A 13,397-nucleotide genomic window follows, 5' to 3' on the forward strand; every position below is an offset into this window, starting at 1 on the left:
CCCCCCCAATAATGGGGCAATTCTGGGTCCTAGTGCCCCCCTATTCATTGGGACAGCACAGGGTCCTAGTGCCCTCCCTCAATTGGCCAATGCTGGGTCCTAGTGCCCCCCACCTCAATGGGGTCATGTTGGGTCCTAGTGTCCCCCCACCCAATGGGGCAGCACTGGGTCCTAGTGCCCCCACCCCAATGGAGCCATGCTGGGTCCTAGTGCCCCCCCTTCAATTAGGGCGACGCTGGGTCCTAAATCCCCCCGACACACGCCATCTCGTCAGCCAGTTCATCCTCAGCCGGCGGCCGCAACGGCTCTTCGTCGCTGTAGACGGCGGCGGTGGCGGCGGCGGCACTGTGTACCGGTACCGCGGGCGGCGTGGGGCGACGTCGGGTGAGGAGATCCGTAGCGGCGCTTTCCATCTCATCCATCGTCATATCGCAAGCGTCGGCGATTTCCCGCTTGGCCACCGCCACGAACTTTGGGTCGCGGGCAAACAACCCCAAACCCTCCGAGATGAGAACCTTAAGAGTTGAGAGAGGGAATGGTTTAAAGTCATCACCGAGACGCCCTTTTCCTTTCCCATCCCGCATCCCAACCTGCCCCACTCACGGCTTCCACGAGGCTGTCGGCCGAGCCGCGGGCCAACGCATCCCTTGGGCCGCACGCCCGCAGGCGGAGAGATGTTGGGGCTCCTCTTTCCCCCCCTAAAACCCAACGGGAGAATGGGGGGAGACTCCCTGACCCCCCCGTGGGTCGCGTTCCGCCTTCTACCAAGATAAGAGGGGCGTAGAGGACGTGGCCGCGCGTGGGGGCCGTGGCCCAGGCTTGCGATGAGCCCCCCAAACGCCACGTCTCGGAGCTGCCGTAGCCCTATGGAGAGAGAACAAAGCGTAGGAGGGGGGGTTCAAAGGATAGAGGGGTTTGGGGGGACACGTGTGTGACCCCAAAAAACCCCCCCCCACCTCGTACCTGGGGCCGCGCGGGACCGGGGGGACCCGATGGGGTGTAGGTGCCCGGGATGGGTTCGTCCTCGCAGCTGCTCTGGCGCCGCAGACATTGGATGGTGAACGACGGCTTCCGGCCTTGGGGGGGGGGGGGGAGAGTCAGACCAGGGGGGTTATGGGGCGCTATGGGGCTCTATAGGGCTCTGTTGGGTCTTGTGGGGCTCTATGGGTCTCTATAGGGCTCTGTGGGGCTCTATATGGCGCTGTGGGGCACTGTGGGTCTCTATTGGGCACTGCGGGGCTCTGTGGGGCTCTATGGGTCTCTATGGGGCTCTGTGGGGCTCTATGGGTCTCTATGGGGCTCTATGGGGCTCTGTGGGGCTCTATGGGTCCCTATTGGGTACTGTGGGGCTCTGTGGGTCTCTATAGGGTCCTGTGGGGCTCTATGCGTCTCTATAGGGCACTGTAGGGCTCTGTTGTGCACTGTGGGTCTCTATTGGGCTCTATGGGGCTCTACAGTCTCTATTGGGTCCTGTGGGGCTCTATGGGTCTCTATTGGGCTCTATGGGTCTCTCTTGGGTCCTGTGGGGCTCTGTGGGTCTCTATTGGGCTCTGTGGGGCTCTATGGGTCCCTATTGGGTACTGTGGGGCTCTTGGGTCTCTATAGGGTCCTGTGGGGCTCTATGGGTCTCTATAGGGCACTGTGGGGCTCTATTGGGCACTGTGGTTCTCTATTGGGTCCTGTGGGGTTCTATGGGTCCCTATTGGGTGCTGTGGGGCACTGTGGGGCACTGTGGGGCTCTATGGGTCTCTATAGGGCTCTATGGGGTCCTGTGAGGCTCTAGTGGTGTCTATGGGGCGCTGTGGGGCTCTATAGGGCTCTACAGGTCTCTATTGGGTCTTGTGGGGCTCTATGGGTCTCTGTGGGGCTCTATGGGTCTCTATAGGGCTCTGTGGGGCTCTATTGGGCACTGTGGGGCTCTATTGGGTCCTGTGGGGCTCTATAGGGCTCTGTGGGGCTCTATTGGGCACTGTGGGTCTCTATTGGGTCCTGTGGGGCTCTATGGGTCTCTATAGGGCTCTGTGGGGCTCTATGGGTCTCTATTGGGCCCTGTGGGGCTCTATGGGTCTCTATAGGGCTCTGTGGGGCTCTATGGGTCTCTATTGGGCCCTGTGGGGCTCTATGGGTCTCTATTAGGCACTGTGGGGCTCTATAGGGCTCTATGGGTCTCTACAGGTCTCTGTTGGGGCACTGTGGGTCTCTATGGGGCTCTCTTGAGCACTGTGGGTCTCTGTTGGGCTCTATGGGTCTCTATTGGGTCCTGTGGGGCTCTATGGGGCTCTATAGGGCACTGTGGGGCTCTATGGGGCTCTATAGGGCACTGTGGGGCTCTATGGGTCTCTATTGGGTCCTGTGAGTCTCTGTGGGGCACTGTGAGGCTCTATGGGTCTCTATAGGGCTCTGTGGGGCTCTATGGGGCTCTATTGGGCACTGTGGGGCTCTATGGGTCTCTATAGGGCTCTATGGGGCTCTATTGGGCACTATGAGGCTCTATAGGTCTCTGTTGGGTCCTGTGGGGCTCTATGGGTCCCTATTGGGTCCTGTGAGTCTCTATGGGGCACTGTGAGGCTCTATGGGTCTCTATTGGGTCCCATGGGGCTCTGTGGGGCACTGTGGGGCTCTATGGGTCTCTATGGGGTCCTGTGGGACTCTATGGGACCCTATGGGGTGTTATGGGACTCTATGGGTCCCTGTGGGTCTCTATGGGTCCCTATGAGGTCTCTGTGGGTCCCTATGGGTCTCTATGGGTCGGTGCTATGGGTCAGTGCTGTGGGGCTCTATGGGATCCTATGGGACTTTATGGGTCTCCATTGGTTCTATGGGTCACTATGGAACTCTATGGGGTCTCTATGGGTCTTTATGGCTCTCTATGGGCCTCTATGGGTCTCTATAGGTCTGTGTGGGTCACTATGGGTCTCTATAGGTCGCTATAGGTCCCTGTGGGTCTCTATGGGTCTCTATATATCCCTATGGGTCGCTATAGGTCCCTATGGGTTTCTATGGGTCCCTATGGGTCGCTATGGGTCTGTCTCTATGGGTCTCTATGGGTCGCTATAGGTCGCTATGGGTCGCCATGGGTTTCTATAGGTATCTATGGGTCGCTATGGGTCTGTATGGGTCTCTATGGGTCCCTATAGCCCTCTATAGGTCGCTATGAGTCCCTATAGGTCCCTATGGGTCGCTATGGGTCTCTATGGCTCTCTATAGGTCCCTATGGCCCTCTATAGGTCCCTATGGGTCTCTATGGCCCTCTATAGGTCTGTGTGGGTCGCTATGGGTCGCAGTGGGTCGCTATGGGTCCCTATGGGTCGCAGTGGGTCGCTATGGGTCCCTATGGGTCGCTATGGGTCCCTATAGGTCGCTATGGGTCGCTATGGGTCCCTATGGGTCGCTATGGGTCGCAGTGGGTCGCTATGGGTCCCTATGGGTCGCTATGGGTCCCTATAGGTCGCTATGGGTCGCTATGGGTCCCTATGGGTTTCTATGGGTCCGTATGGGTTGCTATGGGTCGCTATGGGTCTGTGTGGGTCGCTATGGGTCGCTATGGGTCTGTGTGGGTCGCTATGGGTCGCTATGGGTCGCTGTGGGTCGCAGTGGGTCCCTATGGGTCCCTATAGGTCGCTATGGGTCGCTATGGGTCTGTGTGGGTCGCTATGGGTCCCTATGGCCCTCTATAGGTCGCTATGGGTCTCTATGGGTCGCTATGGGTTTCTATGGGTCCCTATAGGTCGCTATGGGTCACTATGGGTCTCTATATGTTTCTATGGGTCCCTATAGGTCGCTATGGGTCGCTGTGGGTCGCTATGGGTCCCTATGGGTCGCTATGGGTCTGTGTGGGTCGCTATGGGTCGCTATGGGTCTGTGTGGGTCGCTATGGGTCGCTGTGGGTCCCTATAGGTCCCTATGGGTCGCTATGGGTCTGTGTGGGTCGCTATGGGTTGCTATGGGTCCCTATGGGTCGCTATGGGTCGCTATGGGTCCCTATGGGTTGCTATGGGTCGCTATGGGTCGCTGTGGGTCGCTGTGGGTCGCAGTGGGTCCCTATGGGTCCCTATGGGTCGCTATGGGTCTGTGTGGGTCGCTATGGGTCGCTATGGGTCGCTATGGGTCCCTATGGCCCTCTATAGGTCGCTATGGGTCGCTATGGGTCTGTGTGGGTCGCTGTGGGTCGCTATGGGTCTGTGTGGGTCGCTATGGGTCTGTGTGGGTCCCTATGGGTCGCTATGGGTCTGTGTGGGTCGCTATGGGTCGCTATGGGTCGCAGTGGGTCGCAGTGGGTACCGGCGGGCGTTGGGGGCAGCAAACGGCGCCGTTTCAGCTGTTGTCCCTCTCGGGCGAAATGTCGGGGGGGTAACGGCAGAGACCCCCCCCGCGGCACCTCTGCCCCCCAACGGGGGGGTCCCGGCGGCCTGGGGGGGACACGGGGCTCAAATCCTGCCCCCCCCCCCATAACACCCCCAATTTGGGGGGCGGGGGGGGCAGAAAGGGGTCTGGGGGGGCTCTCGGGGGGGTTATTGGGGTCCCGGGGGGGTTTTGGGGGGGGTATTGGGGGTCTGGGGGGGCTCTGAGGGGGTTATTGGGGTCCCAGGGGGGGTTTGGGGGGGTTATTGGGGTCCCAGGAGGGGCTCTGAGGGGGTTATTGGGGTTCGGGGGGGGGTTTGGGGGGTTATTGGGGTCCCGGGGGGGCTCTGGGGGGGTTATTGGGGTCCCAGAGGGGCTCTGGGGGGGTTATTGGGGTCCCGGGGGGGCTCTGAGGGGGTTATTGGGGTCCCAGGAGGGGCTCTGAGGGGGTTATTGGGGTTCTGGGGGGTCTCTGGGGGGGGGTTATTGGGGTCCCAGGAGGGCTCTGAGGGAGTTATTGGGGTCCCAGGGGGGCTCTGAAGGGGTTATTGGGGTTCTTGGGGGGGCTCTGAGGGGGTTATTGGGGTCCCAGAGGGGCTCTGGGGGGGTTATTGGGGTCTGGAGGGGTCTCTGAGGGGGTTATTGGGGTCCCTGAGGGGCTCTGGGGGGGTTATTGGGGTCCCTGAGGGGGTTATTGGGGTTCTTGGGGGGCTCTGGGGGGGTTATTGGGTTCTGGGGGGCTCTGAGGGGGTTATTGGGGTCCCAGAGGGGTTCTGAGGGGGTTATTGGGGTCCCGGGGGGGGCTCTGGGGGGGTTATTGGGGTCCCGGGGGGGGGTTTGGGGGGGTATTGGGGTTCCAGGGGGGCTCTGAGGGGGTTATTGGGGTTCGGGGGGGGTTTTGGGGGGTTATTGGGGTCCCGGGGGGGTTTTGGGGGGTTATTGGGGTCTGGGGGGGCTCTGAGGGGGTTATTGGGGTCCCGGGGGGGGCTCTGGGGGGGTTATTGGGGTCCCGGGGGGGGTTTTGGGGGGTTATTGGGGTCCCGGGGGGGTTTTGGGGGGTTATTGGGGTCCGGGGGGGGTTTTGGGGGGTTATTGGGGTCCCGGGGGGGGGGTTTTGGGGGGTTATTGGGGTTCGGGGGGGGTTTTGGGGGGGTCCCTTACTGGTCCCAGTAGCGTTGGGGCGCTGGGATGTCGCTCTCCTCTTCGTGGCCGACGGCTCCGTTGGGTTCCTCCGTTTCCTCGGGGGGGGCAGGAACCGGCGGGGACCCCCCCTCGGCGCTGCGCCTGCGCAACGCAACGTGGGGACCCCCCCGGAACCCCTTCTCCCCCTTTTCCCCCCCCTCTTCCCCTTCTTTTCCTCTCTTTCCCCCTTCTTTTCCTCCTTTTCCCCCTTCTTTTCCCCTTCTTTTCCTTCTTTTCCCCTTCTTTTCCCCCTTTTCCCCTTTTTCCCCTCTTTACCCCCCTTTTCCCTTATTTCCTCCCCTTTTCCGCTTTCCCCACATTCTCCCCATTTCCCCCCTCTTCCCCCCCTTTCTCCATTTCCTCTCCATTTCAGCCCCATTTCCCCCCTCCCCCATTTCCCCCCTTTTCCCCTTCCTCCCTTTCCCTCCCATTTCCCCCTATTTTCCCCCTTTTCCCCCATTTCCGCCCCCCTTTCCCCCTTCCCCCTCCCCCTTTTCCCTCCCATTCCCCCTTTCCCCCTCTTTCTGCCCCCTTTTACCCCCAATTCCTCCCCATTTCCCCTCCCATTCCCCCATTTCCCCTATTTCCCCCCCATTTCCTCCCCATTTCCCCTCCCATTCCCCCATTTCCCCTATTTCCCCCCCATTTCCCCTCCCATTCCCCCCATTTCCCCTCCCATTTCCCCCTATTTCCCTCCCATTCCCCCCCTATTTCCCCTCATTTCCCATTTCCCCCCCATTTCCCCCCCATTTCCCCTCCCATTCCCCCCATTTCCCCCCATTTCCCCCCCATTTCCCCCCTATTTCCCCCCTATTTCCCCCCCATTTCCCCCCCCCCCCCCCACCTGTGTGCCTCTCCGCTCTCGGGGGGTCCCGGGTGGCTTTCGGGGGGGTCAATCGGAGCGGAGCCGTACAGGGGCTGTGGGGGCTGAACGGGGGGGGGCGGGGCTTAAACCAGGGAGGCGGGGCTTAACCCGGAGGGGGTGGGGCTTAAGAGAAGGGTGGGCTTTGTAGGCCGAGCCTAAACCCTATAGGCCCAAATTAGACCCTATAGGCCTGAATTAGACCCTATAGGCCTGACTTGGACCCTATAGGCCTGACTTAGACCCTATAGGTCTGACTTAGACCCTATAGGCCTGACTTAGACCCTATAGGCCCGAATTAGACCCTATAGGCCTGACTTAGACCCTATAGGCCTGACCTGGACCCTATAGGCCCGAATTAGACCCTATAGGCCTGACTTAGACCCTATAGGCCTGACCTGGACCCTATAGGCCCGACTTAGACCCTATAGGCCTGACTTAAAACCCATAGATGTGGCCTATCGCCTTGTGGGCGTGGCCTATCGCCTTGTGGGCGTGGCCTATCGCCTTGTGGGCGTGTCCTACGGCCTTTGTGGGCGTGTCCCAGACCCTTTAGGCCCGGCCTAACCCCCCTCCTACCTCGTAGGTGACCTCCTGGTGCTGCCGTTCTTCCGCCGTCCCCTCGTCGGCGCCTTCGAGGTCGCAGCTCAGCGCCCGACGCATCTCGGGGCCCAACGCCTGCAGCGTCTGCAGCCCCGCCTAACGCCAAAGGCCTTAATCCCGCTCTTAATCCCGGTCTGGAGCCTTAATCCCGCTCTTAATCCCGGTCTGGAGCCTTAATCCCGATCTTAACCCCATTTTAAAGCCTTATTCCCACCCTTAAACCCCTTTTAAAGCCTTATTCCCACTCTTAATCCCAGTTTAAAGCCTTAATTCTGCTCTTAAACCCATATTAAAGCATTATTCCTGCTCTTAATCCCGGTTTAAAGCCTTAATCCTGCTCTTAACCCCTTTTTAAAGCCTTATTCCCCCTTTTAATCCCGGTTTAAAGCCTTAATTCTGCTCTTAAACCCATTTTAAAGCCTTAATCCCCCTCTTAAACCCATTTTAAAGCCTTATTCCCACTCTTAATCCCGGTTTAAAGCCTTAATTCTGCTCTTAAACCCATATTAAAGCATTATTCCTGCTCTTAATCCCGGTTTAAAGCCTTAATCCCACCCTTAATCCCATTTTAAAGCCTTATTCCCCCTTTTAATCCTGGTTTAAAGCCTTAATCCCCTCTTAAACCCATTTTAAAGCCTTATTCCCCCTTTTAATCCCGGTTTAAAGCCTTAATCCCCCTCTTAAACCCATTTTAAAGCCTTATTCCCACTCTTAAACCCATTTTAAAGCCTTATTCCCACTCTTAATCCCATTTTAAAGCCTTATTCCCCCTTTTAATCCCGGTTTAAAGCCTTATTCCCACCCTTAAACCCATTTTAAAGCCTTATTCCCGCCCTTCATCCCGGTTTAAAGCCTTAATCCCCTCTTAAACCCATTTTAAAGCTTTATTCCCCCTTTTAATCCCGGTTTAAAGCCTTATTCCCACTCTTAAACCCATTTTGAAGCCTTAATTCCGCTCTTAATCCCGGTTTAAAGCCTTATTCCAACCCTTAAACCCATTTTAAAGCCTTATTCCCGCCCTTCATCCCGGTTTAAAGCCTTATTCCCACTCTTAAACCCATTTTAAAGCCTTATTCCCCCTTTTAATCCCGGTTTAAAGCCTAAATCCCCCTCTTAAACCCATTGTGAAGCCTTATTCCCACTCTTAATCCCATTTTAAAGCCTTATTCCCCCTTTTAATCCCAGTTTAAAGCCTTAATCCCACCCTTAAACCCATTTTAAAGCCTTATTCCCACTCTTAATCCCATTTTAAAGCCTTAATCCCCCTCTTAATCCCAGTTTAAAGCCTTAATCCCCTCTTAAACCCATTTTAAAGCCTTATTCCCCCTTTTAATCCCGGTTTAAAGCCTTAATCCCCCCCTTCATCCCGGTTTAAAGCCTTATTCCCACTCTTAATCCCATTTTAAAGCCTTATTCCCCCTTTTAATCCCGGTTTAAAGCCTTAATCCCCCTCTTAATCCCATTTTAAAGCCTTATTCCCGCCCTTCATCCCGGTTTAAAGCCTTATTCCCGCTCTTAAACCCATTTTGAAGCCTTAATCCCACTCTTAATCCCGTTTTAAAGCCTTAATCCCGCTGTTAATCCCGCTTTAAAGCCTTAATCCCGCCGTTAATCCCGCTTTAAAGCCTTAATCCCGCTGTTAATCCCGGTTTAAAGCCTTAATCCCGCTCTTAATCCCATTCTTAATCCCAGTTTAAAGCCTTAATCCCGCTGTTAATCCCGGTTTAAAGCCTTAATCCCGCCGTTAATCCCGGTTTAAAGCCTTAATCCCGCTCTTAATCCCGTTTTAAAGGCTTAATCCCGCCGTTAATCCCGGGTTAAAGCCTTAATCCCGCCGTTAATCCCGGTTTTTTACTTGGAGGGCGTTCTCGTTGCTTGGCCCGGCGTTTGGCCCCAACATCCCTCGTTCCTTACGCCGGCGGAATTTGCGGAAATAATCTTGGATCAAAAAAGTGGCGTAGAATTTCCCCACCGTCACCTCCTCCTCTGGAATGTTGGGGGGGGAAAAAATGGGAGAAAAGGGGTCAGAAATGGGAGAAAATGGGGCAAAACCAGGAGAAAACGGGACAAAATGGGACAAATAGGGTCAAAACGTGTCAAAAATGGGGGAAAACCGGGACAAAACGGGGCAAAATGGGTCAGAAACGGGTCAAAATGGGTCAAAACCGGGCCAAAATGGGCCAAAAACGGTCAGAAAAGGGTCAAAACGGGACAAAATGGGTCAAAAACGGTCAGAAATGGGTCAAAATGGGTCAAAACTGGGACAAAATGGGTCAAAAACGGTCAGAAAAGGGTTAAAATGGGTCAAAACTGGGACAAAATGGGTCAAAAACGGTCAGAAAAGGGTCAAAATGGGTCAAAACGGGTCAAAGTGGGTCAAAAACAGTCAGAAAAGGGTTAAAATGAGTCAAAACTGGGACAAAATGGGTCAAAAACGGTCAGAAAAGGGTTAAAATGGGTCAAAACTGGGACAAAATGGGTCAAAAACGGTCAGAAAAGGGTCAAAAACGGGTCCAAATGGGTCAAACCCAGGCTAAAATGGGTCAAAAATGGTCAAAACTGGGAAAAAATGGGTCAAAATAGGTCAATATGGGTCAAAAAGGGTCAAAAATGGGTCAAAACTGGGACAAAATGGGTCAAAAAGAGTCAAAACTGAGAGAAAAATGGGTGAAAAATGGGACAAAATGGGTAAAAAATGGGTCAAAAGGGGTAAAAAAGAGTCAAAACCGGGAGAAAATGGGTCAAAAATGGGACAAAATGGGTAAAAAATGGGTCAAAATGGGTCAAAGAGTCAAAACTGAGAGAAAATGGGTCAAAAATGGGACAAAATGGGTAAAAAATGGCCAAAATGGGTCAAAAAGAGTCAAAACTGAGAGAAAATGGGTGAAAAATGGGACAAAATGGGTCAAAATGGGGACAAAATGGGTCAAAAAGAGTCAAAACCGGGAGAAAATGGGTCAAAAATGGGACAAAATGGGTAAAAAATGGCCAAAATGGGTCAAAAAGGGTCAAAACTGAGAGAAAATGGGTCAAAAATGGGACAAAATGGGTCAAAAATGGGTCAAAATGGGTCAAAAATGGGTCAAAATGGGTAAAAAATGGGTCAAAATGGGCCCAAATGGGTGAAAAGTGGGGCGGAAGAGGACTCGGAGGTCCTCAAATCCGTGGGGAGGCGTTGGGACCGCTCACCCTCGGGCGGAGGGATGACCTCGTCGAGCAGTTTGGGCTTCGTTCGCTTCCAGATCTTCTTCACAACGGCCCGGAGCTCCTTGTTGGCCACGTCCAGGTTTCCTGGAGGAGATGGAGGACACGGAAAAGGAAGGGTCACGGCTTTGGATGCTCTCCAGGACCTCCGGATGTTCCTCAAGGGGAGATCTCAACCATCCAAAGAGGTTCCTCAGGAGGATCCGGAGCTCTGGAAGCTCTCCAGGACCTCCGGATGTTCCTCAAGGGATGATCTCAACCATCCAAAGAGGTTCCTCAGGAGGATCCGGAGCTCTGGAAGCTCTCCAGGACCTCCGGATGTTCCTCAAGGGAAGATCTCAACCATCCAAAGAGGTTCCTCAGGAGGATCCGGAGCTCTGGAAGCTCTCCAGGACCTCCGGATGTTCCTCAAGGGAAGATCTCAACCATCCAAGAGGTTCCTCAGGAGGATCCGGAGCTCTGGAAGCTCTCCAGGACCTCCAGATGCTCCATAGAAGAAGATCTCAACCACCCAAAGATGTTCCTCAGGAGGATCCGGAGCTCTGGAAGCTCTCCAGGACCTCCGGATGTTCCTCAAGGGAAGATCTCAGCCATCCAAAGATGTTCCTCAGGAGGATCCGGAGCTCTGGAAGCTCTCCAGGACCTCCGGATGTTCCTCAAGGAGAGATCTCAACCACCCAAAGATGTTCCTCAGGAGGATCCGGAGCTCTGGAAGCTCTCCAGGACCTCCGGATGTTCCTCAAGGGGAGATCTCAACCATCCAAAGAGGTTCCTCAGGAGGATCCGGAGCTCTGGAAGCTCTCCAGGACCTCCGGATGTTCCTCAAGGGAAGATCTCAACCATCCAAGCGGTTCCTCAGGAGGATCCGGAGCTCTGGAAGCTCTCCAGGACCTCCGGATGTTCCTCAAGGAGAGATCTCAACCATCCAAAGAGGTTCCTCAGGAGGATCCGGAGCTCTGGAAGCTCTCCAGGACCTCCGGATGTTCCTCAAGGAGAGATCTCAACCATCCAAGAGGCTCCTCAGGAGGATCCGGAGCTCTGGAAGCTCTCCAGGACCTCCGGATGTTCCTCAAGGGATGATCTCAACCATCCAAAGAGGTTCCTCAGGAGGATCCGGAGCTCTGGAAGCTCTCCAGGACCTCCGGATGTTCCTCAAGGGAAGATCTCAACCATCCAAAGAGGTTCCTCAGGAGGATCCGGAGCTCTGGAAGCTCTCCAGGACCTCCGGATGTTCCTCAAGGGAAGATCTCAACCATCCAAAGAGGTTCCTCAGGAGGATCCGGAGCTCTGGAAGCTTTCCAGGACCTCCAGATGCTCCATAGAAGAAGATCTCAACCACCCAAAGATGTTCCTCAGGAGGATCCGGAGCTCTGGAAGCTCTCCAGGACCTCCGGATGTTCCTCAAGGGAAGATCTCAACCACCCAAGGAGCTCCGTGGGGCAATTCCAGGTATCCGGATGCCCCCTGGAAGGCTCCCAGATTCCGGGTTGGGGCTTTCCCGGCGGCTCCGATGTCTCGGATGGATCCCAACCTTCCGTCTTGATCTTGAGGGACGTGCGGACGAGAGCGAAGAGAGTGGCGTTGAAGGTGACGGTCCCGTCGGAATTGAGCGGCATATTCATGGCCACCAAACGCTGCCGGGAGACGGAACGCACGGATACGGCCACCGGAGCACGGAGCCATCCGCCCACTGGAGATCCATCCCCGTCCCCATCCCACGGAGCCATCCCAACCCTGTGGATCCATCTCATCCCGACCCCATGGATCCACTCCGACCCCATGGATCCATCTCACCCCAATCCCACGGATCCATCCCCATCCCCATCCCATGGATCCATCTCATCCTGATCCCATGGATCCATCCCAACCCCATGGATCCATCTCATCCTGATCCCACGGATCCATCCCGATCCCCATCCCATGGATCCATCTCCTCCTGATCCCATGGATCCATCCCGATCCCCATGGATCCATCCTGACCCTATGGATCCATCCTGATCCCATGGATCCATCCTGACCCTATGGATCCATCCCAATCCCCGTGGATCCATCCCAATCCCATGGATCCATCCCAATCCCCATGGATCCATCCTAACACCATGGATCCATCCCAATCCCATGGATCCATCCCCATCCCATGGATCCATCCTGACCCTATGGATCCATCCCGATCCCCATGGATCCATCCCAATCCCATGGATCCATCCCAATCCCCGTGGATCCATTCCAATCCCATGGATCCATCCCAATCCCCATGGATCCATCCTGACCCTATGGATCCATCCCGATCCCATGGATCCATCCTGATCCCCATCCCATGGATTCATCCCATCCTGATCCCATGGATCCATCCCGATCCCATGGATCCATCCCATCCTGATCCCGTGGATCCATTCTGATCCCAACCCTGTGAATCCATCCTGATCCCATGGATCCATCCTGATCCCGTTGATCCATCCCATCCCGATCCCATCGATCCATTTTGACCCCATGGATCCATCCGATCCCTTTGGATCCCTCTCCCCCATCCCCATCCGATCCCTTTGGATCCCTTCGGATCCCTCTCCCCCATCCCTTTGGATCCCTTCGGATCCCTTTGGATCCCTCTCCCCCATCCCTTTGGATCCCTTTGGATCCCTTTGGATCCCTCTCCCCCATCCCCATCCCATCCCTTTGGATCCCTTTGGATCCTTTTCCCCCATCCCTTTGGATCCCTTTGGATCCCTCTCCCCCATCCCTTTGGATCCCTTTGGATCCTTTTCCCCCATCCCCATCCCATCCCTTTGGATCCCTTTGGATCCCTTTCCCCCATCCCTTTGGATCCCTTCGGATCCCTCTCCCCCATCCCCATCCCATCCCTTTGGATCCCTTTGGATCCCTTTGGATCCCTCTCCCCCATCCCATCCCTTTGGATCCCTTTGGATCCCTCTCCACAGCCCCATTGGATCCCTCCGGATTCCTCTCCCACATCTCCATCGGATCCCTTTGGATCCCTTTCCCACATCTCCATCCGATCCCTTTGGATCCCTCTCCCCCATCCCTTTGGATCCCTTTGGATCCCTTTGGATCCCTCTCCCCCATCCCTTTGGATCCCTTTGGATCCCTTTGGATCCCTCTCCCCCAGCCCCATCCCATCCCTTTGGATCCCTTTGGATCCCTCTCCCCCATCCCCATCCCATCCCTTTGGATCCCTTTGGATCCCTCT

General features: G+C 55.6%; 1 protein-coding gene across 3 annotated transcripts in view; it reads right to left on the bottom strand.

Moving 5' to 3' along the window:
* Nucleotides 1–74: 74 nt before the first annotated feature.
* The window catches only part of CACNA1F (calcium voltage-gated channel subunit alpha1 F), an 83,294-nt gene continuing 69,971 nt past the window's right edge, over nt 75–13,397 (bottom strand). For 2 of the 3 annotated variants that reach the window (XM_054052182.1, XM_054052181.1), the window contains 10 exons: nt 11,724–11,826; nt 10,178–10,279; nt 8,844–8,974; nt 6,965–7,084; nt 6,368–6,450; nt 5,503–5,625; nt 4,282–4,409; nt 964–1,076; nt 604–864; nt 75–515 (listed from right to left, as the gene is read on the bottom strand). In XM_054052182.1, the coding sequence (XP_053908157.1) occupies nt 243–515; nt 604–864; nt 964–1,076; nt 4,282–4,409; nt 5,503–5,625; nt 6,368–6,450; nt 6,965–7,084; nt 8,844–8,974; nt 10,178–10,279; nt 11,724–11,826 (1,437 nt within the window). In that variant the 3' untranslated portion in view covers nt 75–242. The remainder of the gene's footprint in view (nt 516–603; nt 865–963; nt 1,077–4,281; nt 4,410–5,502; nt 5,626–6,367; nt 6,451–6,964; nt 7,085–8,843; nt 8,975–10,177; nt 10,280–11,723; nt 11,827–13,397) is intronic. The other variant, XM_054052183.1, reaches the window with a different exon arrangement.

This window comes from Cuculus canorus, chromosome 32, assembly GCF_017976375.1.
Source record: "Cuculus canorus isolate bCucCan1 chromosome 32, bCucCan1.pri, whole genome shotgun sequence".
Taxonomy (NCBI): Eukaryota; Metazoa; Chordata; class Aves; order Cuculiformes; family Cuculidae; genus Cuculus; species Cuculus canorus.